Below are 26307 nucleotides of genomic sequence, written 5' to 3' on the forward strand. Positions count from 1 at the left end.
CTGAACACACAAACCCTATTCCTACCGTGTTTTTCTGGGTCATTAGAGAATTTGTTGCCTGTTTCCCACCCCCTTTAGTGCTGCTTCTATTGTCTGGCATAGTTTAGTTTTGAAAAATATATAAATCATGTCCTTTTAAAAACATTATTAAAATTGTCAAGTACATGTTAATTTTTAAACTTTTTCGGTGGTATTTATGTACATGCAGATGTCTTTGTCATGTCCACGGTCTCCTTCCCTTCTTCCCCACTTTGTAAGCCCTGGTAGTTCATCTTTACTTTTAAGTCACTTTTTCTATTCATTTCTATACATGAGAAAAAACATGATGCCTTTTTCTGTATGTCTGTAAGCTAGTTGTTTAAAATTTTATTTCATGTGATGTTTTTTACTATTAGATTCATGATATACATTTTGATAATATAAAGTGGTACGGTGTCCTCAGGGCATCACATCAGATACACAGATTTGTCTGCCTACCAATTGTGACTTGAATCTTCTCATGAGTCAGAGAGACAAGGGGTTGTCCCAGTCTGCTGTCTGACAGCAGACTGTGCATAGAATGATTGATTGTTTTCCAGCCCTGCAGGTCAACTCCTACATTTATCAACCAGGGTTCTTTTTAAAAAATTTTCCTTATGTCCTATTTAAAAAATATAATGGAATCATCTATCCCTGTGTTATTCTGTTTGGTTACAACCCATTACTGTGTATATTTTGACAATAAATTGTCTTAGATTTGATCGATAGAACACTGTCAATACTGATTCTATGGTGCCTTTATATGGTTCCACAACTGGTGTGTATTTGTTATTCCTTAAGGTTAGGGACAGAACTGGAGCTTCATACATCCTTGGCAAGCACTATACCATGCCAGCATATATCCCTCATCATCTTCTTCCCCCTCTTCCCTCTTCTTCCTCCTCATCTTCTTCCTCTTTCTCCTCATCTTTCTCCTTTTTCCAATTTCCTTTTCTTTAACATTTTTTTTTTGTAGTTTCCTACTTTTTGGCCTGAAATTTCCCAAGGTCCCTTATACCTTCTCTGCCTCTGTCCCAAAGTCAGCCTGACAGAGGGTGCAGACTTGGGTAAGAGTCAGAACCTTAGATTCAGGAAGACTGTTTTCCTTCTTCTGTAGTATTTTCTTTTCCTAAGTCTATGATGGTGACCTTTACTTACTTTAAGGAGTTTCTATATATTAAATAATTATTTTTTTATTTTTTGACTTTTAAGTAGTTTCTTTTTTTCTTTTTAACTTTTTAAAAATTTTACACTCCAGATTTTATTCTCATCCTGGTCCACCCTCCGACTGTTCCTCTCTCATATCTCTTCCCCGCCCTCCCTGTCTCCACTCGGGTATCTCCACCCTACCCACCCCACCAGACCTCTAAAGTCCCTGGGGCCTCCAGTCTCTTGAGGGTTAGGTGCATCTTCTGACTGAACCCAGACCCAGCGGTCCTCTTCTGTATACGTGTTGGGAGGCTCATATCAGCTGGTGTGTGCTGCGTGGTTGGTGATCCGGTGTCTGAGAGATCCCAGGGTCCAGGTTAATTTGACTTTAAGTACTTCTTTATAGCATCAGTGTAACTTGTCACTCTTTATCTCTGTGTGGTTCTGCACATAGAAATGTCCCTGCCTGCCCATCTCCATTCTGCCTCGGCCCAGCATGAAGTAGTCTCACCTAGTGATGTGCCAGTCTGCTCATCTGTGTCTCAGCACCTAGCTGCTGTCCTCTTAACGTTCTTTCTTCCATTTTAATGTCCACTCTTCCCATTTTACGTGGAGTTTGGTAAATAAGTAAAAGTGAAAATAATTCAGTCTGTGCTTGTTTATCCGAAAATCTTAACATGGCTTCTGAAAATGTTGTTAATTTTTATGTGTAATGGTGTATTGCTTGCAGTGTTGTACTGTGTTGGTGCTTAGTGCCTGTAGAGTCCAGATGAGAGCATCAGTTCCAGGAACTGGAGTTACAGGCTATTGTGAAGCACCAGTGGGTTTTGGGACTTGAATCCTGGTCCTTTAGAAGAATAGCCAGTCCTCTTAACTGCTGAGTCATCTCTACTTGCAACCCTATAGGTTTATAAAATGAACCATTCTTTCTTCTAATAAAACATTATTTGCCTAGCTTTATATAATTTTTCCTGTATACAAACTTGTTTATTAGCATTTCTTCATTATATTCCATGAAGGAAATATATTTTGTAGATAGGACAAAGAACTCAGCATACTCTTCTTAAGCCAGTGTTCATAAACTTAATTGTGGTATACATGATTATGATCAGGACCTGGAGTAAGCCCATCACACACACACACACACACACACACACACACACACACGCACACACACACACACACAGAGAGAGAGAGAGAGAGAGACAGACAGACAGACAGACAAACAGACAGACAGACAGAGACACAGAAAGAGAAGAGGCATGGGGAAGAGATGGGGGGAGTTCAGAGGTAACTGAAGAGATTTTTGAATAAGATTAAAGGAGAATTTTCAAAATCATCAAGTTGTATAGATTATAATTTTAGGGAATGTCACTTATAAAGTAAAAACCAACCAGCCATGGTAGCACACACTTCTAATTTCATTACTGGTGAGTCACAGGCAGGTTGATAGGAGTTTCAGGCCAGCTAGAGCTATATAGTGAGCATCAGTTGAGGAAATGCCTCCATGAGATCCAGCTGTAAGGCATTTTCTCAACTAGTGATCAAGGGGGGAGGGCCCAGCCCATTGTGGGGGGTGCCATCCCTGGGCTGGTAGACCTGGGTTCTATAAGAAAGCAAGCTGAGCAAGCCAGGGGAAGCAAGCCAGTAAGTGACATCCCTCCATGACCTCTGCACCAACTCCTGCTTCCTGACCTGCTTGAGTTCCAGTCCTGACTTCCTTTTGTGATGAACAGCGATGTGGAAGTGTAAGCTGAATAAACCCTTTCCTCACCAACTTGCTTCTTGGTCATGATGTTTTGTGCAGAAATAGAAACCCTGACTATGACAAATGTTATCCTCTTTGCTTGTTTCCCCTCCAGAAACTCCCTATCCCATCTTCCCTCCTACTGCTTCTATGAGGGTGCTCCTCCACCCACCCACCCACCCATTCCCTCTTGCCTCCGCCGCACCATGGCCTTCTCCTACACTGGGGGCATCAAGCCTTAACAGGACCAAGGGCCTCTCCTCCCACTGATGCCCAACAAGGCCTCTGCTACATATGTGGCTGGAGCCATGGAGTCCATCCATGTATGCTCTTTGGTTGGTGGTTTAGTCCCTGGTTTGGTTGGTTGATGTTGTTCTTACAGTGTTGCAAACCCCTTCAGCTCCTTCAGTCAGTCCTTTCTCTAACTCCTCCATTGAGGACCCTGTTCTCAATCCAACAGTTGGCTGCTAGCATCGCCTTAGTATTTGTCAGGTTCTGGCAGAGCCTCTCAGGAGAAATCTCTATTAGGCTCCTTTCAGCTTGCACTTCATGGCATCAGTAACATTGTCTGGGTTTGGTGACTGTATAACTGTATATGTTGGGATGGATTCCTGGGTGGGGCAGTATTTGGATGACCTTTCCTTCAGTCTCTCTGTTCCACTGTAACTGAAAATACAGTTGTCTCTGTATTTTCTCCTGTCAATATTTTGTACCTGTTCTAAGAAGGACTGAAGCATCCACTCTTTGGTTTTCTAGCTTCTTAAGCTTCATGTGATCTGTAGATTGTATTTTGGGTATTCTGAGTTTTGGAGCTAATACCCATTTATCAGTGAGTGCATACCATGTGTGTTCTTTGGTGATTGGGTTACCTCACTCAGGATGATATTTTCTAGTTCCATCCATTTGCCTAAAAATTTCATAAAGTCATTGTTTTTAGTAGCTGAGTAGTACTCCATTTTGTAAATGTACCACATTTTCTGTATCCATTCCTCTGTTGAAAGACATCTGAGTTCTTTCCACCTCTTGGCTATTATAAATAAGGCGGCTATGAACATAGTGGAGCATGTGTTCTTGTTATATGTTGGAGCATCTTTTGAGTATATTCCCAGGAGTGGTATAGCTGGGTCCTCAGGTAGCACTATGTCCAATTTTCTGAGGCACTGCCAGACTGATTTCCAGAGTGGTTGTAACCAGCTTGCAATCTCACCAACAATGGATGTTATTTACATCCTCGCCAGCATTTGCTGTCTCCTGAGTTTTTGATCTTAGCCATTCTGACTAGTATGCCCTGTAATCTCTGGGTTGTTTTGATTTGCATATCCTTGAGGACGTTTCTGTAGCATTTCTTGACCATTCGATATTCTTCAGTTGAGAATTTCTTGTTTAGCTCTTTACCCCATTTTTAATAGGATTATTTGGTTCTCTGGAGTCTAACTTCTTGAGTTCTTTGTATATATTGGATATTAGCCCTCTATCAGATGTAGGATGGGTAAAGATTTTTTTCCCAGTCTGTTGGTTGGCATTTAGCCACAATGACAGTGTCCTTTGCCTTACACAAGCTTTGCAATTTTATCTGGTACCATTTGTCATTTTTAAAATCTTAGAGCATAAGTCACTGGTGTTCTTTCTCTTCAGGAGATTTTCCCCTGTGCTCAAGGCTCTTCCCCACTTTCTCTTCTGTTAGTGTCAGTGTATCTGGTTTTATGTGGAGGTTCTTGATTCACTTGGTCTTGAACTTTGTACAAGGAGATAAGAATGGATTGCTTTGCATTCTTCTACATGCTGACTGCCTATTGAACCAGCACCATTTGTTGAAAATGCTGTTTTCCACTGTATGGTTTTAGCTCCTTTGTCAAAGATAAAGTGACATAGGTGTGTGGGTTCATTCTATTCTATTGATCTATTTGCCTGTCTCTGTACCAACACCATACATCCCAAAATCAGTTTTCATCACCATTGCTCTGTAGCACAGCTTGAGGTTAGGGATGGTGATTACCTCAGGAGTTTTTTTATTGTTAAGAATAGTTTTCACTGTCCTGTGTTTTTGTTATTCCTGAAGTATTTGCAAATTGCTCTTTTTAACAATATGAAGAATTGAGTTGGAATGTTGATGGGGATTGCATCGAATCTGTAAATCACTTTTGGCAAAATGGCCATTTTTTTTTTTTTTACTATATTAATCCTGCCAATTCATGAGCATGGAAGAATTTTCCACCTTCTGAGATTTTCTTCAATTTCTCTCTTCAGAGACTTGAAGTTCTTATCATACAGATCTTCCACTTGCTTGATTAGAGTCACACTAATGTATTTTATATTATTTGATACTATTGTGAAAGGTATCCTTTCACTAACTTCTTTCTCGGCTTGTTTATCTTTTGAGTAGAAAAAGGCTACTGATTTGTTTGAGTTAATTTTATATCCAATCACTTTGCTGAAGTTGTTCATCAGCTGTAGGAGCTCTCTGGTGGAATTTTTGAGGTCACTTAAGTATACTATCATATCATCTGCAAAGAGTGATATTTTGGCTTCTTCCTTTTCAATTTATACCCCTTTGACATCCTTTGGTTGTCTAATTGCTCTGGCCAGGACTTCCAGTACTATATTGAGTAGGTAGGGGAAGAGTGGGCAGCCTTATCTAGTCCCTGATTTTAGTGGGATTGCTTCAAGTTTCTCTCCATTTAGTTTGATGTTGGCTACTGGTTTGCTGTATTTCGCTTTTAGTATGTTTAGGAATGCACCTTGAATTTCTGGTTTTTTCCAAGACATTTAACACGAAGGGGTGTTGAGTCTTGTCAAATGCTTTCTCAGCATCTAATGAGATGATCATATGTTTTTTTTTCCTTTGAGTGTGTTTATATAGTGTATTACGTTGATAGATTTCTGTGTATTGAACCATCCCTGCATTTCTGGAATGAAGTCTACTTGGTCATGATGATGATTGTTTTGATGTGTTTTTGGATTTGGTTTTCAAGAATTTTATCGAGTATTTTTGCATCAATATTCATGATGGAAATTGGTCTGAAGTTCTTTTTATTTGGTCTTTGTGTTGTTTAGGTATAAGCATAATTGTGGCTTCATAGTACAAATTGGTAGTGTTCCATCTGTTCCTGTTTTGTAGGATAGTTTGAAGAGTATTGTATTAGTTCCTCTTTGAATGTCTGATAGAATTCCGCACTGGTCCTGGGCTTTTTTTTTTTTTTTTTTTTGGGAGACTTTTTAATGAATGCTTCTATTTCTTTAGGGGCTATAGAACTGTTTAGATGGTTTATCTGATCCTGATTTAACTTTGGTATCTGGTATTTGTCTAGAAAATTGCCCATTTCTTTCATATTTTGCAGGTTTGTTGAGTATAGGCTTTTATATTAGAATCTTATGATTTATATTTTAATTTCCATAGTTTCTGTCAAGTCTCTGTTTTTGTTTCTAATTTTGCTAATTTTGATACTCTCTCTGTGCCCTCTGGTTAGTCTGGCTAAGGGTTTATCAGTCTTACTGATTTTTTTAAAGAAGCAGCTCCTGGTTTAGTTGATTCTTTGTACAGTTCTTTTTGTTTCTCCTTGGTTGATTTCAGCCCTGAATTCATTTATTTCCTGTAGTCTATTTCTCTTGGATGCATTTGCTTATTTCTGTTCTATAGCTTCCAGGTTTGCTGTCAAGCTACTAGTATATGCTCTCTCTCTCTCTCTCTCTCTCTCTCTCTCTCTCTCTCTCTCTCTCTCTCTCTTTCTTTCTTTTGAGGCACTCAGAGCTATGAGCTTTCCTCTTAGTACTGTTTTTATTCTTCCCATATGTTTTGGTATATTGTACCTTCATTTTTATTAAATTCTAAAAAAATCTTTAATTTCTATATTTCTTCCTTGACCACATTATTGAGTAGAGCACTGTTCAGCTTCCATGTGTATGTGGGTGTTATGTTGTTTTTGTTTTTATTGAAGACCAGCCTTAGTCCCTGGTGATCTGATAGAATGCATGGGATCATTTCTATTTTTTTTTTTTTTTTTTTTTTTGTATAGTTTGAGGCCTGTTTTGTGAGCAGTTATATGGCCAGTTTTGGAAAAGGTATATTCTTTTATTTTAGGATGAAATGTTTTATAGATATCTGTTAAATCTATTTAGTTCATAACTTCTGTTAGTTTCTGTTTCCATGATCTGTCCATTGGGGAGAATGGAGCATTGAAGTCTCCCACTACTATTGTGTGAGGTGCAATGTGTGCTTTGAGCTTTAGTAATGTTTCTTTTATGAATGTGGGTGCCCTGGCATTTGAAGCATAAATGTTCAGAATTGAGAGTTCATGTTGGTAGATTTTTTCCCTTATGATTATGAAGTCTTCCTCCTCTTGTTTGATAACTTTTGGTTGACAGTCAATTTCATTTGATATTAGAATGTCTACTCCAGCTTGTTTCTTTGGGACCATTTACTTGGATAAAATTTTCTAGCCTTTTACTCCAAAATATTGTGTGTCTTTGTCACTGAGGTGCATTTTCTGTCAATCTATGTCATTTTATTGGGGGAATTGAGTTCATTGATATTAAGAGATATTAAGAAAAAGTGATTGTTGCTTCCTGTTATTTTTGTTGTTTGAGGTGGAATTATGTTTGTGTGGCTGTCTTCTTTTGGATTAGTTGAAAGACTATTAGTTTCTTCCTTTTCCTAGGGTATAGTTTCCCTCCTTGTGTTGGAGCTTTCTATCTATTATCTTTTGTATGGATGGATTTGTTGAAAGATATTGTGTAAATTTGTTTTTGTTGTGGAATATCTTGTTTTCTCCATCAATTGTAATTGAGAGTTTTCCTGTGTATTGTAGCATGGGCTGGCCTTCCTGTTCTCTTAGGATCTGTCTGACGCCTGCCCAGGATTTTTTGGCTTTTAGAGCCTCTGATGAGATGCAGATGGAAACCAGAAGGATTCTTTCCCAGGCTGCTCCTTTGGTTCCTGTGTCCTGAGGGCTCCAGGCAGGCCCCTTAGAGCAGAAGTTGTAGTCTCTCCTGTGCTCTCAGGTGTCAGCACTCCTGGAAGACCAGCTGTGTGGGGGAGGGGAGTATCTGGGTGCAGAGAGCTGTGGCCTAGGTCAGCTCCTGGTACAGATGGAAAACCAGAAGGATCCTGTTTCCTTCGTTCCTGTGTCCTGAGGGTTCTGGGAGGGTTTCTTGGGCCAGGTATTTAAGCAGAAGGGGTGGTCTCACCTGTGTTCTCACATGTATCAGCACTTCTGGGAGACCAGATCTCTCTGGGTACCCTTTTATTTTATTAAGTATATTTTCTTTGCTCTTTTACTTGGTCAGTGTGTAAAGTAAATAGTATTAAACACTTTTTTTTTTTTTTTTTTTTTTTTTTTTTTGCTGCAAGAATAAGCTGTCTTTAAGACATTCTGCCTGAGTAGAATAGCTCCCACATATAATCTATAAAGGCCAGATACTTAATTTCTCTCTCTACCCACCATCTCTCTATGGTTACCTCCCCAAGTAGCATATAGGCTTAAGAATGAGCCATTTAGACTGCTTGTTACATTGTGTGTTTTCCCCCCACACACTTTGATTCTCCCTTGTCTCATCTTTAGACTTTTGATTCTGGAACATTACTATAAATATAAGCAGAGAAGGAAGGCTGGGGAGATAATGCTGTCAGTAAAATGTCTGCTATATATGTGTGAAGACCTGAGCTTGGGTTCTAGTATCCACATAAAAACCATTCCTATAACCACAGTGTTAACTGAGCAGGGCATGCTGTCAGGAAAATTCCTTGGAGCTCATTGACCAGTTAGCCTAACCAAATTGATGAATTCCAGGTTCAGTCAGAGACTCTGCCTAAAAAAATAAAAATAAAAAAAAAGGAAGGTGCCTGACATTCCTCTCTGTTCCCATACTTGCACACCACACACAGAAGCACTAAACATGGGACATCTTCAGATTGTGCTAGCATGTCATCCTCTAGTTGTGAGACCCAACAGTAAAGCGACCCTGCTATTCAAATGCCATAGGTAGTGCAGTCTCAGAAAAAGACATTTTTTATTTTACCTAATTTGGTCTCATTCTTTTCTGGGTATATGCAATGCAAGCTGCCAGATAGTTTCTCCACACATTCCTCACATGAACAAGAAGATCAGTTTCTGTTGTCTGTAATTTAGGGCGCTGATTGATTCATGTTATTTGAATCTAATTGGAGTTCTTTAACTGCCTTTGTGTTGGGCATAGCAATTTACTCCTTGGTGTTTGTGGAAAGAAGGAAGATGCTAGACTTAGATAATTCCAAGCCTTTCATGAGTATTTGCCAAATATTTGAAAATTGGGCAGAACTTAGGTCAGATCTCTGGCAAAACCAAACAAAACCCCAGCTCTCAATCTTTCTGACCAACTGAACTTTGTACCTTGTACAAAGGAGGCTGCTGAAAAGTGAGACAGGAACCCCAAAAATGAACAAGTAGAGGAATCTCAAATATTGAGTCTAAACCCTCCATCTTCTCTTGACTTCAGGGCAAGTATGTGTGCAGGCCAGGTACAAGGAAGCCAAACTGAGATCCAAGTGCTCTGTTAAACATTCAGCAGAGGTACTAGCTGGAATCGGTTGGCATTGCCCTCCAGAACAAAAGCAGTCTTTTTGAGAGTAATGGGACAGATTCAGAATTTAAGGTCTAAAATTCATAGTGCCCAGGATCAGCTCAAAACTTCACATTAGGATAAGTCTAGAAATTGATATTGTCTCAATGGGAAAGACCTGAACAAATGCTAGACTCAAAGTAAACCTTTTATTAGAACTATTTGACAAGTATATTATATGTTCAAATAAGACTTTAAAAAATGCTCATAATAAATGAAAGACTGAACAGTTTCACCAGATAATTCAATGGTTAATATTTCCACATGACTTTTTCCTTACTAGAAAAATCCCTTTGCAAGCCTCTTGTCAAATGTTCTAGTCTAGACTGTTGGGCCTTCTACATGACTCTGCTGCTGCTGTTTGTCTGTTGATGTCTGTAAGTCCCTTTGCTTCTTTCATTTGTTGCACTCTCTTCAGCTCAGACAAGAGAGAGCCCTGATGCTTGCATTTGTAAAAGTCTAGTATCTGAACACAAGGAGGTGGTGTTCAGTACTTGAGGTAACAAGGATGAGGGGTAAATGTACAAGAATGTAACACCAGGAGCACAGAGCTGCCACCAGGGCGACGGAGTCCTGGTTCTCCTGGTTGGGTGCCTTGCAGAAACCCTCCTGTGGAATTTCATTGCATGTAGGATCCTAACTATTTCTTACTTTATTTCATTTGTTGGGAAAGCATTTCTTGAGTATGGGTCTAGTAGACCTTCTGGGAGGCAAGGAAGGGACTCTTCCTTCCTCTCACCCCTCCCCTTCCTTCCAGACTTCCTCCTCATCCTTTTTTTTTTCTTTTGAGTACTAGAGCCTCACCTGCACTATACAAGTGTTCTGCTGCTGAGCTGGAATCCTGCTCTGTTTATTTTGTGAAAGGATCTTAGTAAGGTACCCTGCTGGCTTTGAACTCACTGCATATCCTGTATCCCAGGAAGGCCTGGAACCTCTGATTCTTCTGCCTCCACCTCTCAGTAGTGGCTGGGATTACATAGCACTAATCCTGGCAAACTTTGTCTATCTTTACCTTTCTGTTGTCTTCAAAATGGTGCCACACTGATGTTTAGAAAATATCTGATTTAGAATCTGGTGTAATGGCTCAGTAGATCTACAGAACCCACATAAAAACCAAGTAAGCTTGTTTGATACTTGCAATCCCAGCACTCCTAAGGCAGAGATAGATGTCTGGATTGAGTTCTGGGCAGCAAGAGACCTCTGATGTATTACAACATTAAAGGTGATGCTCCTTCCTTATTTCCCTTATAGATAACTTAGAGTATTTTTATTTGTGTATTTACACAATGTGTGGGCACACATGTGAAGTTGCATATAGTCTTAGTATCTTTGTTTTTCCCACATTTCATATCAGTTGCCTTGGTCGTTTTGTCCTTTGCCTTAATTTTTAATTTTCAGTTTTGAGGGCTTACAGTCACTGCATTCTATAATATTCTTCTTTAATACCTTGTGTTCATGTATCTTGTTCTTATAAGTTTATTCTTGATAATTATGTAAGTCCTGTATATATTTTCCCTTTTGGAAACTTCTTATCTTTAAAAGCACCATTGAAGTTTTTAGTTTACCTCCTTTTTCTGTTCCTAAGTAATGTCATGCATTACTTAAGCAAACACACTTGAGAACTTTCTTATTTGGTGATGTCTACCTTCTGTGAACAGCCCAGAGTGTCCTTACTGTTCACCACTCAGTGTAGTCCAGATGCCATCATGTGACTCAGGAAACAAGAGACTACTGCTGACTTAGTGGACTACTGCAATAAACCTTTTTAAAGTAAGTAGATGGAATATTCTAAACTAACATTAAGAACTATAGTTGAAGGACTGGGGAAATGGTTCAGTGGTTGAAGGGTTTGCTGTGCAACATTAGGACTTGAGTTCAGACCTCTGCCATCCATGCAGAAATGTGGACATGGCAGCACACAACTGTATTCCCATTTCTGAGAGGTGGAAACTGGATAACCTAGAGGCTGGCTGGCCAGCAACTATAGCCAGTTATTGAGCTCCAGATTGAGTAAGAAACTGCCTAGAAATAAGGTGGAACCAGGTGGTGGTGGTGAATCCCCTTAATCCCAGCACTTGAGAGGCAGAGGCAGATGGATCTGTGAGTTTAAGGACAACCTGTTCTACAGAGTGAGTTTCAAGACAGGGAAACCAAGTTTTGAAAAAAAGACAAAGTCAAAAGTAAAGAAAGCAAGAGAGGAAGGAAGGAATAGAGGGAGGGAGGGGGACAGACAAGCGAACTAGGGGCAAAGTTAAGCAAATGGCATACTTGAATTCAAAGGCTGGGTCCTAGGCTCAGCCTCAACATTGGAAAAACTGTAAGTGGAGATGACTAGAAAAAGGTATCCATGTCAAACTCTGGCCTCTGCACATACCCACATAGGCACTCATACTGACATACATGTGTACACACAAAAATATAGTATAGTAAGTAATATATAGGGGCTGGAGAGATGGCTCAATGGTTAAGAGCACTGACTGCTCTTCCAGAGGACCTGAATTCAGTTCCCAGGAACCACATTGTGACTCACAGTCATCTGAAATGGAATCCAACACCCTCTTCTGTTGTGTCTGGAGACAGCAACAGTGTGTGTGTGTGTGTTAAATCTTTTTTTAAAAAAGTAAATAAACTAGTAGCATAGTTGTCTATGAAGTGTTGTATTGTTATATCATTGTGTTACATAACTGGCAGCACCATAGATTTGTTAATTTTAGGTAATGCCACTTGTACACATTTCTACCATCATCATCAGGCAATAGGAATTTTTCAACTCTATTAAAATGTAAGGTGTTACCATAATAGATGCAGTCTAGTGTTCACCAAAACATACTTATGTAGCTCTAATGGTTTGAATGAAAATGGCCCCTATGGGCTTATAGGCAGTGGTACTATTGGGAGGTACGGCCTTGTTGGAATAGGTATGGCTTTGTTAGAGGAAGTGGAGGGCTTGCTTTGGCCCAATGTCTCTCATTCTTCTTGCTATTTGCCGATTCAGTTGTAGACTCTTGGCTCCTTCTTCAGCACCATGTCTGATTGTGTGCTGCTCTATATCCAGCCATGGTGATAATAAACTGAAACCTCTGAACCCATAAGCTAGCTCCAGCTAAATATTTTCTTTAATAAGAATTGCTGTGAGCCAAACAGTGGTGATATACATCTTTAATCTCAGCACTGGGGAGATAGAGGTAGGCAGATCTCTGTGAGTTCAAGACCAGCCTGGTCTACAGAGTGAGTTTCAGGACAACCAAGGCTACACAGAGAAACCCTGTCTCAAAAAACAAACCAAAAAAGAGTTGCTACTGTCATTGTGTCTCTACACAGCAGTAGAATACTGATTAAGATATTAGCAGCATATAAGTATATTATTAATATATTTTTTCAGATCTGTTTACTGTGCCCTTGAGTTTTAGCTTAAAATTTTATTACAACTTGCCTTATCTTTAAAAACCCTTTTATTTTGTCTAGCATGCTGGCTCAGTATATAAGGCCAGCAAACCTGATGACCTTAATTTGACTCCTAGGACATTCATGGTAGGAGAGAAGTGATCCCTGTTGCTCTCTGACCACACATGCTTCATGGTACATACATGCCAACATACATCCAGAAGAAAGAAATTTGGAAAAAATAATAAAAATTAAGTCTTCTTTTCCCTCCTTTAGGACAGAAAAATGTCTCACCGGTTCTTGTAGTGTTTTACCTTTTTGGCCTTTATCTCACTTTTTTTTCTAGTAATACATGTTGATACCAAGACTAGGGTATGACCTGAGATGGACTGCCTGACTTTGTAGTCTCAGTGAAGGTCTGGGCCTGAGGTACATCCTTTAATCCCAGCGCTGAGGAGGCTGGGGCACACAGCACATGTTTGAGACTCTGCCTCAAAAACAGTTTAAACGAAGTCAAGCAGTGTGTTTTGTGGTGTGAGCAGGGACGTGTATGCAGTGAAGCTTGATGGAAGCTTCCTCAGTTTTCAAGCATCTTCTCTTACCGAATCTATCATTTTGTCTATTCCATGGACCCATTTTATCTCACTTCGTAATTTGTTGGGATTTAAAGACCGTGTATTTGCAAGGATGGATGGATGGATGGATGGATGGATGGATGGATGGATGGATGGATGGATGGATGGATAGATAGATAGATATAGATATAGATATATTCAAATTTGGTGTCTTATATGTGCCCCCCATTCCTTATACTGGTATTAGAAATGGCTCCCTTTTATTCATGGAAAATTTTGCTGGAGAAAGTAATGAATTCTGAACTGTATGTGGTTATTTTATTTTTCTTAAACTTTATTGAGGATGTTAAATCCAATACAAAGTTTAAAACATTTTCAGAAATGATGGTACAAATAAAATGGAAGTGATGGTGGAATCCATGTTGAGAAACCTGTGCCAGTTACAGAGGTGGAGTAATCAGACCATTTGCTTTCCCTGTTTGGTTCCTCATTATGATACTGTTTGCTCCCTCCCTCCTTAGGCTGCTGGGTTATCCCAGGTTGATTTCTTACATTAACATCTTTGAGTCTTTCTGTATTCACATTTATTAAGATAGGCTTGTGTTGGTCCTTTCACCTTTTCTTTTTCTCTTTCTTTCTTTCTTTATTTCTTTCTTTCTTTCTTCCTTCCTTCCTTCCTTCCTTTCTTTCTTTCTTTTTCTTTTGTTTCTTCAATTACTCTTTGCTTTGTACCATATTCCTGTAGTGTCCAAGGCACAGTGATCCAGGACATATTTAACTTGTCTTTTTGCCACTCAGAACCATGGCATACCGTTTTAAAGGAAAATTGTCTCATAGATTAAAAAATATTGTGGAATTATATTGTTTTACTATATAAATGATAGAGATCACAGGATGAAGTTTAAAAAACTGAGACAAAATAAGTAATAATCCCTGAAAGCACAGTATGTAAAGTTTTGAGAGAATTCCCTATAAAGGAAGATTGATCAGAAGAGAGGAAATTAACTCTCCTATCATCTGATAGAAAAAGCCTGTAAATCTGGTGTAATCTTGTCATATTTCAATTCACTTAATAGATGTGGGGAATAGCATATGAAATGTGTTTTGGGTATGTAGGATATGCCATGCATTCACGTGATGGGCAGGGGATATCTTTCTGGAGTCTTTTCACATAGGTTCCAGGGATCAAACTCAGGTAGCCAGCCTTGTGCAAGCATCCCTACCCATTAAGCCATCTCACTAGCCCTCACTTTATTGTATTCTTTTTTGTTGTTGTTTGGTTGGTTTTATTTTTAAAATTACTTTATTTACTTTACATTCTGACCACCTTTTTTCCTCTCTCACCCTCCCATCCACTCCTTTTTCTTCCAAAAAGGGAGGCCTCCTACAGATAACAGCAAGCCTTGGCATATCAGGTTGCAGTTAGACTAGGTGCATCTTTTTCTCCTATTGAGGCCAGACAAGGCAGCCTGGTAGGGGGAAAGAGTACCAAAAGCAGCCCAGTCTGAGGCAGCTCCTCCTTCTGCTGAAGATCTTCCTACACAACTGTTATGCATGTGCAGAGTGCCTAGGTCAGTCCTCTGCAGGCTCCCTGTTTGCATTTGGGCAAACAGGTTAGTTTATCCCTAGGTTTTCTTGTTCTGTCCTTGACCCTTTTGGCTCCTAAAATCCTTCCTCTCCATCGTCTGCAGGATTCCTCAAACTCTGCTTAGTGTTTGGCTGTAGATCTCTGCATCTGTTTCCACAGTTGCTGAGTTAAGCCTCTGAGGACAGTTATGCCATGATACTTCATTTATGTATATATTTTATCATACTGCCTTCCATTACCTCTCTCATCCCCCTTCCCATCTACTAAACTACTCCGACTTCCATGACTTTCATTGTGTGTGATCCACTGAGTTTATCAGGACTGTTTGCATGAGTGTGGGTGCGGGACATAAGCAACACTGTCCTCTAGCAAGCAGTAACTCCCAGTAGTTCCTCCCCTGGGAGATGTTTCCTGAGCCCCTGAAATTCACTTTTGAGCAATAAAGTCAGGGAAAGAGATAGCAAATGTTTTCTCTAAAACTTATTTTATCATTTTTAAAATTATGGTTTTGGTGATGTTCACACTACTTAAGCTAGCTCAAATCATTTGATGAACAGTATTCTGTGTTTTTTAAATAGATGTTTATAGATTATGTGTCAAAGCATTTATGTGAGTAGTGAATGAAACTTGGATTTTGTATATAACTGACAAGTGTCAGAGACATCTTGAAATACATTATTTCAGTAGAAAGATTAAAAAGTAAGAGTCTTCCAGCATAGAGTATGCTTACATTTCTTGGTGAAGGGAATGACATTTCTAAAAATATAATTAACTTGGTTTTTCACTTTCTACTTTTATTTTCACAGCCTCATGATTTTGATGAATGTCGGTTTGATATTAGTGTAAATGATAGTGTTTGGTATCTTCGTGCTCAGGATCCAGATCACAGACAGCAGTGGATAGATGCCATTGAACAGCACAAGGTAAGATCACTGATGGTCACCTGCTCATGAACTCCTTCTAGGTGAACTCCTTCACAGTAACCTTGACATGTTAATCCCATAGATTATAGGAGAAAGACCACAGACCTAAATCACCAAATTACTTAAAGCAAGCTATTTTATTCATGTATCCAGGCTGCCTCTACCTAAGGTGGGGTGCAAGAGGTCAACACTGGATGTGATGAAGACAAGGCTTTTATAGCATGGGTAGGGGGATTCTAAATAGAGGGTTTGGCAGGCAAAAAGACCAGGTTACAGGAGCCGAATATTATAACAAGTTAGTCATAATCACCTGAAACAATCACCTGAAACCTGGTTGCAAGGTGGGAATAACAAGGTAGTTATAACAAAGGTAGTTATAACAAGGTCTTATAGAACCTTTAGAAACAAAGGTAGGGTTGCAAGATTGTTATAAACAACTTTCTGAAACAAAGACATGATTGGATTGCCATTCCTGGAATAGGCAGTACAGAACCATTTGTAGTTAATGTCACAAGTGGGGCAAGGTTACAAGTTAGACATATCCAAGGAACAGGTTTAATCATAAACAGAAACAAACCCAGTTCGTCTTTACTTATAAGGTAGCTAAAAGCCTAAGATGAAGGTAAGTTGATTCTTCAGTGTAAAGAATTATGAAGTATGTTACTGAAAAATGGAACTTTGTTTGGTGGGGTAGTAAAATTTAAAGCAGTCAGATATTTTAGAATAGTTTTTTTTGTTTGTTTGTTCAGCACTACAGTTGCACAAAGGTATTATTATAATAAGTATTTTTATTGTTATTTGAAATAAAAACATAACCTGCTTCATAAACTAAATCTTGATTTGATTTTGTTGGTTCATTTGTTTGTTTTTTGAGAGTCTTTCTGTGTAGCTCTGTCTATACTGGGACTTTCTGTGTAGACTAAGCTGACCTTAAACTCAAAGACCTACCTGCCTCTGTCTCCCAGGCAGTGTGATTAAAGGTTTGTGTCATTGTGTCCACCTGATTTTGTGGTGTTCTCTAGAATCTGCTTTATTAGTAATATTTTTTAAATTATCCTGTTAAAACAAATTTAAGAATAGCATTCAATTGTAAGATCTTAATGCTTAATGTCAGTGTTCGTTTTTATAATTTAAGCAGATTCATAGTACAACCATTTGAAAATTATTTGTTGTTTTCCTTAACTATGAAACTTACAGAAAGCATCCAGAAACATGTTTAGATCATGTTCTTATAACTTAAAGCTAGTCTCTGTCTTCTGTTCTCACTGGTAATTAGTCTTCCTTGTTCCTGTTTCAGTGCTATGGCAGAGCCTAGGTAAAATCTGTAGTTGTTGTACCATCCTTAAGTGACCTGTGAGAATCTGTGCCTGTTCTTGTTCACATGAGTGTCAACGCATTTAGAGTTGAAATACCTGTTTTATTTTTAACAGGCACAAAACACATAGGTGACACAAAACAAGAAAAACCAGTTTCATCTGATATGCCAGGAGAACATTCTTCTTGATACCAGTGATTTGTTAGTTCTCCTTTTCCTTTCTTGTTTTGAGTTTGGAAAATTACGATAAATATCTTTCTAGTATTATGTTGGTTTATAATGTTTTCTAAGTTTTACTTACTTGAGCTATAACTTCATAAGACTGTGCATATGGAAAAATTATGTTCATTTTTATTATTTAAAAACAAGATGAGTCAGATTTTAGAATCTTGATACTTTGAAGCCAACCCGACTTAGACTCAGAGCCTCTGCCACATGTGACTTTGGGCATTTGTGACTAACCTTCCAGACTTACCTCAACTGTCAGTTGATTGTGCTTCTGGTTAAAACTGTAATAAGGAATAGATAAGATCTCATTTATCTTTATATAAAATATACATTATTATAAATTATGTATCACACACACACATATCCCCAAATGACAGATGTCCCTGTTTATAGTATAGTTGAAAAGTAAGGGCTTCGGAGTCACTAGAGTCAGTAAATGGTAGCATATTGGTTTTGGAAAAAGAGTTCAGCATTCAGTGAGAGTAGCTGAATGTACACACCGGGAAAGTTGACTATATTCTTCTCTCATTCATTCAGGGCCAGCTTTCACTGGTGATTAAAGATGTCATTTAAGTAGGACCAATTTCTATATTTTTAGCAGATATGACCTATAAAGTTTTGGTCAATTGATTTAAACTTATGGCTGTTATTTTTTCTGATAGAAGTTTGATTTTGTTCTCTCTTCTCAGTATAGTCCAACACAGATTCTATGCAAGTTTCTTGTTTTTATTTTCTCTTTTGAGTGGGATAAATGCATAATGCATAGATTTCATGTTATTGATTTCTTTGGATCTCAGAGATGAGACTTAAGCTGATCTTATGTTTTTTGGAAAAAGTAAAAACTACAGCTATTTTGAAAAGCAGTAATTTTTGTTATTGCTCATTCTTAATGTACAGAAACAAAGTATGTGATATATGACAACTAAGCAGCATGTTAGTTAATATGTGAGTTAGCTGAATTCTAAAACTAAATTACTTTGATTTCTTTAACTAACTAAAGGAGAAATTTCAAATGTTACTACCTGTAATCTGCAAATTATCTTCTTTCTTTCCCTAGTAAAGCAGATCGAGAAATGGATTTCCTGGGTCAAAATCATTAAGGACTATTGACTATTTAACTTGGAAATTTTACTAAAGTAAACATGAAGTTAACTTAATCTTTAGAATTAATGCCAAATTATTAAGGCAATGATAGCAATAAGACCTGCAGATTTCTAGAGGTTACTAAGTACCAGTTCATGTAGTAAGTGCTTTATGTGGTTCACTTTTCTCTCTGCCACCCTGACAGGTAAAGAAAGTGTCATTTTACAAGGAGCTGACATATTTGTAGTAAAATTAAATATTTTGTATATTATGGTACTATCTTCTAGTTCATTCTGATTTTGTTTGGGGAGAGAATTTGTTTTGGCTTTTAGTTTTGGTTTTTTAATTCCACACAGTGTTTCTCCCTCTAGCTGTCCTAGAACTCACTCTGTAGACTAGGCTAGCCCTGGATTCAAGAGATCTGTCTGCCCTTACTGCCCGAGTGCTGGGATTAAAGGTGGATGCCACCACTACCCAGCTAAGTTCATTGTGTTTTAGTGTCTGATTTTATATTAATTCTCTTTTGTATCAATTGCCACTGGCAAATTGATTGCTGGAGCACAGTTTTCTTAAGATCAATTCTTAAAAATTAGTATCATCTGAATCCTCCTAGCCTATGCATATAAGATAACTGAATTCTTCTTGCTCTTGGGTTGCCATACAAGGTAATGTGTTGTATGGATTAATGTCTTAGTACTTAGTATAATTAGATCCATACATTTGAGTCATGCTACTACTATGTATTAGATGCATACGCCTGGTAAGTTTCCTATAAAATGAAATATGATAGCATGCTATATATTACCCCTTTCTCCACCTTCAAATAAAAACAAACAGGTGAGCAATGTAACCTACTTGGGATAAACAAAAAAATGTAGTGCATAAATGAAGTGAACTCTGATCATTTCAGCTCATTCAATTCACAGTTACTTTTTCTGACTATTACCTGCCCTTTGAATAGCTAGGCAGGCCACTTGGAGTAGTAAATATATTTTCCTGTTCTGATGTCACTAGAAGGTTATTCTTTGTTATTGTTTGTTTATTTTGTTGGGTTGGGTTGGGATGGATTGGCTGTGGTGGTGAGTTAGTTTTATTAGAAGTTCTAGACAGGTTTTGTTAATATTGGATATCTGGAAGGACTGGAGGTTTCTGTTCTTCCCAGGATGCCCTTATACTCATTATGCAATAAGCTCTAGATTAATATATTCGTGCATATATACAGCACATGCCTTCACTCTCTGTCTCTGACTCTTCTGTGTTCATGTATGAGAAACAAGTGTCCTATATTATAAGACTTTGTCAGTAATCAGTAATAGAATGGTAATGATGATAGCTAATCATTTTAAAGATGAATGTGCCAGATATGGTACTTACCTCACTTTACTCATACACTGATATGAGAATAGCATTGTTACCCTAGGTAACTGAAGCACAGAAAGATTAAGTAGACTGTCCAAGGTTAAACACTAGTTAGTAAAGGAGCCAGTATTTCCAACCCAAGAGTGTGGACTTTTAGCCAATAAGTCCTTCTGCCATCCTACCAGTATGTATTTACATGAAATATTTTATTGATTTAAATCACAGACTTCTTTAATCAGGCTATTCTCATCTTTTAGTACATTCTTAATGTTGATGGTGGGGCTTTTTAGACCACAAGGTCCTTAAGGGCTCAGATATACTAATTTGTAAGAATTATCATAAATTGGGCACATAAAATTTACAGTTTTGTGAAGTCTCCCTAACTCTCCCTTTAGCCTTTAAATCCCAATATTAGAATGATTACTAATTATCAATACTGTATGGTCCTATACTCAGTGTCTACTTACGTTTTTCCTTCCTTAGTATATTCTTCCCAGAATAACTTGCTCACTGTGAGTAAAGTCTTAAAGATATGACTTCTGTTTATTTCTTGTTATATTAGATATTGCATAACTGCTTTAAAGGGAAGTACTCAGTTCCAAAGTCATTTTTAAATCAGAGATTTGTTTTCAAAATACATACAAATTCATGTATATGTGAAACCAATACTTTTATTTAGAAACAATATTTTATGCTCTGGTTTTTTTTTTTTTTAGTCAATTTATATTTTGTACTTCTGTTTATGATTTGAATCAACACTGAATAGATTACTAAGATAAAGTTTTATTTTATATTTAAATCTCTTGGCATTTTGCCTTTCAAATGAGAACGATGCTTAGTCTTTGTAAACTAAAAACTATGTGAATGCAAAGTTTGGGGGAACTGGTTTGTATTTGGATTAAATGAACATTTTCTGCTATGGTTATGCCTATATATTAAAGGGCCTCTGTGTGCATTTTTTTGTAACCAATTCATGAAAAAATGTATAAAGATTTACTAGAGTTATTTTAAAAATTGTGATACCTACTATCTCCTGGTATCTTCTAGTTAATAAGTTAGAATTCTTATTGTGATAATGACTAAACACAATTGCAAAATTTTAATCTCAACAAATAAAAAATAACAAAAGAGTAAATTGGGAACAATTTATTTGAACAGTGAAAAAGAAGAAATGTCTTTTTTTTAACAAAATCTCAATCCTTCGATTTTACCACTGAAGACAACTCAGGAGCCTATTGCTGAAGTGAAAGCCTGAAAGCTCAAGGAAGTAGAGAAAGCACCCAGCTGACCTTCCTCCTCATCAGGTGTCTCTCCTTCCATGCCATCCCTAAAAACCTCTGGAACTCAATGTGTCTCCCTTCTACTTCCTGTGTACCTCTCTGTGTGGGAGTTCTCCTGACTTTCACTTCCTCCTTAGGATCACTTCCTGTTAACTAGTTGCTTGCCTTTCCTTTTGATCTGTGGTTGACTTCATTTAACCCTGTTAACAATATTCAAACAGAAAGCTCTCAGACTAAAAGTATGTGCTAGAGCTGAGCCACAGCACAACTAAAATCCAGGTTTCCCAGTAAATGACAGAATCTCAGCGTTCAGTGTGACCAAATATCTTGTAACATTTCCCCCTTTTTGTCTAAATAAAAAGGAAAAGCTTTAACTCTGACACAGTAAAGCTATTTACAATAATGAAGCCGTTTCTGCCAAGCTTTCCACAATGTCCAGCTTGCTTGTATTTGGCTGACTTGCATATTTATCATCCATATAGCTGAAGACATTAATTTGACAAGATTTTTTTGTGTAATGATAGAAATTATTATAAATCAGTTTGGAAAGTTGAGAAAGTATGTCAGGTGTATGTGTAGCCTCAAGTATAGTCTCCAGTGCCCCAAAACAAAGAACAGAACCAGAGGTGAATAGGACCAAGTGTCAGTGAGAGGGTGAAACTGCAGAAAGTCGTTGAGCACTGACAGGGCAGTAACATGTGCACATATTTGAAAAGACAGTTAGACCAGTTGATCATAAATGTCTTCTTAGGTCAAATGAATATTAAAAATGTGAAAAACTACAAATATTGATATGAAAGATGCATTCGTTTTAATTATGTTCTTTAGGTTATGAGAATAGTGGCCAGTCTGTGTTCTGTAATAAGTGATAAAATTGTCCTAAGCCTCAAAGAGTATAGAATACCATACTTGATCAAATAAAGTTTCAGCTGAGCACTTCACTTTTACGTGCTCTGATTGTTAACAAACTGATTCTTCTCCAGGCTTTGTCCTCAGGTTAATCTATGCAGGTTAAATGTGTCCTCACTCTGTCACAGCTGCTGCTCACTCTCCATCTCCTCCTCGAGTTGTTACACTCTTTGCTGACTTACTTCTGCTGCCCTGGGCTCTTGGTAGTGCCCAAGTGAAGAAAGAAAGAGAGAGGGAGGGAGGGAGGGAGGGAGGGAGGGAGGGAGGGAGGGGTAGAGGGGAGGAGGGGAGAGAGAGAATGAAGGAAGAAAACTTGATTGATTGCCTTTTCATATCAGTTAAACTGATTACCCCTGGTCCCGTATTAGTTCATCTTACAATTATAATTATTTTCATTTAAATTTATGAATGGGATTAACAGTTATACTCATGAGGCCATCATGCTGAGATCATCTAGGGATATAGAAATGGATTCTTTTTCTGTGCCAATTTAAAGAATAAAAGATCAGGAAAAGCAAGGTCTCAGCACTCCGCCAAGTTTTATTAAAAACAGACGTGCACAAGTAGAAAGGGTTCCAAAGATGGAGTCCAAGTTTGTCTGGCAGAGCCCAAACTTTTCTGTTTTGAGGTAAGATGGGTTCTCTTTCTGCCCCAGAATTGGCTAGTCTGGGCTGTTGTATAGGAGTACATAAGTCATACAAAGCGAGGAAATTGATTTGTCCCACCCCAGAAGCCCTAGTGGGAGGTTTGAGTCCTCTGCCAGGAAAAATCTCATTCTTTGCCTCACAGAGGGAGAAGCAACAGGAAGTGAAGTGCTTGGATGAGAAGCACATGGAGCTGCCTAGAGCTCCTTCCTCCTGTCTGCCTTCCAGGGCTCTGCTTCTAGTCCTTCATAGTGTTATGTCTCAAGAGTCTGACGCTGTTGTGTAGTTTCTTAGATTTATAAGTGTTTAAAGTGTTTAGTCACATATTTTCCAGGAACAATGTATGTCACTATTACTGCATTTTCAGCTTATTTTTCTATTCTTGTCTGTCTAGAATTCACTTAACATTTCTTTAGCTAAGAAACAGGTGAGGGCAAAAAATATTGTTTAAGTTCTATCTCATATTGCTAATACAGATGACTTTAAATATGAAATTACACATTACAAATATATGTCATTTTGTACAATAGCTGAATATTGTATTAGAATTATTTGGCAGTCACTAGAACAGATGGGTTCTGCTTTTCTGTATTTGATATGGAACAGTAATGGTGGGCGGCATTGCTTACATGTATTGACAGTAGTAGAAACTGTTTGCTAATTTTATGCATGTATTGAACACTAACTGAGAAAATGATTCTGTTTCCTTCACATTTCTTTGTGGTGGTCTAGAGAGCACTTTATTTATATTGCCTTGAGTCCCTGACACATGCTCTCAGTTCGTCCAGTAGTGATGGCTGAGTGGTAGTACTGAGGCCGACTGGAACCAGAATGAATGAATGTGCCCGGGATCATAGTGTGTCCATTACAAATACACTAAAGTAAGGCTAGCGTAGGAATGAATACTTACTTACTCTAACGATGTTGGCCTGCTAGTGGTTCTGTTGTTTATATTCCTACCCATCCATTTGAGGGATAAAAGGAGTAACTGCATGCTCAAGTGTATCTTCAAATATAGGTGTTCCTCCCAGTTTACATACAGATGAAACCTAGTGGACCATGTGACCATTGATCAGTCAGTAGGATGTTATCCAAAAAACAGTACCCTAAAATGTTTATAATACTCCTCTATATCTAGTTAATTTTAGCTTTTTTAATGGCTACATAGTTGCAAATCTTTCCAATATGGATAAATCTGACAAGTCTTATGATGTGTTTTTAAATCCACCCTGCAAATTCTCTTTTTGCATGTATTTTACAGGCCTCTGTGGGTTTTGTTTTTTTAATTTTTACACTCCAGATTTTATTCCCTTCTCTGTCCACCTCCAACTGTTCCACATCCCATACCTCCTCCCTGCCTCCCTGTCTCCACAAGGATGTCCCCCCGCCCCCTTACCCCACTAGACCTCCCCACTCCCTGGGGCCTCCAGTCTCTTGAGGGTTAGGCGCATCTTCCCTAACTGAACACAGACCCAGCAGTCCTCTGCTGTATACGTGTTGGGGGCCTCATATCAGCTGGTGTGTGCTGCGTGCTTGGTGATCCAGGTTAATTGAGACATGTCAGGGGTCCAGATTAGTTGAGACTGCTGATCCTCCTACAGGGTAGTCCTCCTCCTCAGCTTCTTCCAGCTTTTTCCTAATTCAACCTAATTCAACAGTCAGCAGCTTCTGTTGATTGATTGGGAGCAAATATCTGCATCTGACTCTTTGAGCTTCTTTTGTTGGGTCTTTCAGAGGGCAGTCATGATAGGTCCCTTCATGTGAGTGTTCCACAGCCTCAGTAATGGTGTTAGGCCTTTGGGCCTTCCCTTGAGCTGGGTCCCCCTTTGGGCCTGTCACTGGACCTTCTTTTCCTCAGGCTCTTCCCCACTTCTTTCTATTCCTCCAGTTCTTCAGACAGGAACAATTATGGGTCAGAGTTTTGACTGTGGGATAGCAACCTCATCCCTCACTTGATGCCATGTCTTTCTGCTGGAGGTGGGCATTACAAGATCCCTCTCCCCACTGTAGGGCATTTCATCTAGGGTCCCCACTTTGAGTCCTGAGGGTCTCTCACCTCACAGGTCTCTGGTAGATCCTGGAGGGTCCTCCCTCTTACCTCCTGAGGTTGCCTGTTTCCTTTCTTTCTGCTGGTCCTCAGGGCTTGTCCTTTTACCCCACCTGACCATGTTCCCCTCTCCACTCCTCCAGCCTCCCTCCCCTGTCCTGTCAGTTTCCCTCCCAGGTCCCTCTCTCTCTAACCCCTTGTGGTTGCTTTCTTTTCTCTCCTAAGTGGGATTGAGGTGTCCTCACTTGGGCCCTTCAGCTTGTTGACCTTTTTTAAATTCTGTGGACTGTATCTTGGGTATTCTGTCCTTCTTGGGGGGTGGGAGTGGGCGGGGTAATATCCACTTAGTGAGTACATGCTGCGCATGTCCTTTTGGGTCTGAGTTACCTCACTCAGGATGATATTTTCTAGTTTCATCCACTTACCTGCAGAACTCAGGATGTCCTCGTTCTTAAAAGACATACACTTAGTCTTAAAACCTAAACATTTACTCTTCATTTAAAAACATTCCTCATTTTATATACATTTGCCCTTCAATCCATTATTTGTGAGCGAGGATTTGGTGAGAGCACAGAGCAGAAATCCTTTTTGCCACCTATAAAAACATTGTACTACCAAATAGAAGTAACCTCTCTGAAAGTCAGGAGTCCTCAGCAGGCTTCCAGCTTCTGGGCTTGAGGAAAGGCATAGATGATAGATTACTGCTAATTTGGGGCTAATTTAGCCTGCAACAGTAACAGATACCCATTCTCAGCCCCATAGCCCCCAGGTGTGTACCTAGTTGGTAGGAGCAAAGCTGAGGACAACCAAGACCATGCATTACACTCTGAGCTTTCTGCATGTGGTTGAAAACGGATGTTTCAGTGGCCTGAGTTGGTTACCTGCTGCCATGCCTTCCTCACTATTATGAGCCCTTCCTCTGGAACCATAAGCCTCAAGAAACACTGATGTACAGCTCCTGTTTCATCAGAGCATCCAATAGGGAAGCCATTAGCGGAATGGTTTATTTCTTTGAATAGCTTGACTGTGTTCGTGGAAGGTAGATAGATGAGTTTGGAACTCTGGACTCAAACAGTGCATTGGAGAATTGTAAGAAGAGCTTTTGCTTCCATTCTGTTAGGTTCCTGGAAGATGGTACATACTGGAGGCCTGGATCATAGTGTTTCAGAGAGAAGCAAGGACTGTATTGGAAAGTAGGCTAGAGGACATTGATGTGAAATTTTGGTAAAGAATCTGGCTGCTAAGACCAGAATCTGTGAGCTAAGATCTTTTCTGAGGCTAAGTTAAAAGGCAATTTTTTTTGTTTGTCTTGTTTGTTTTTTATGTTCATTCTATTTTTTGGACAACTTTATTTTTGTTTCTATTTGGTCTATTTCTGCCCTAAGTTTGATTATTTCTTGCCATCTACTCCTCTTGGGTGTATCGGCTTCCTTTTGCTCTAGAGCTTTCAACTGTGCTGTCAGG

At 38.8% G+C, this 26307-nt stretch overlaps 1 protein-coding gene across 4 annotated transcripts in view; it reads left to right on the forward strand.

The window, feature by feature from the left end:
• Window positions 1–26307, forward strand: part of CERT1 (ceramide transporter 1) — a 98922-nt gene that overhangs the window by 20780 nt on the left and 51835 nt on the right. For all 4 annotated transcript variants that reach the window (XM_080925303.1, XM_080925304.1, XM_080925302.1 and 1 more), the window contains exon 3: window positions 15862–15978. In XM_080925303.1, coding sequence (XP_080781429.1) covers window positions 15862–15978 — 117 coding nt within the window. The remainder of the gene's footprint in view (window positions 1–15861; window positions 15979–26307) is intronic.

This window comes from Micromys minutus (assembly GCF_963924665.1).
Source record: "Micromys minutus genome assembly, chromosome: 11".
In the NCBI taxonomy this organism is placed as follows: domain Eukaryota; kingdom Metazoa; phylum Chordata; class Mammalia; order Rodentia; family Muridae; genus Micromys; species Micromys minutus.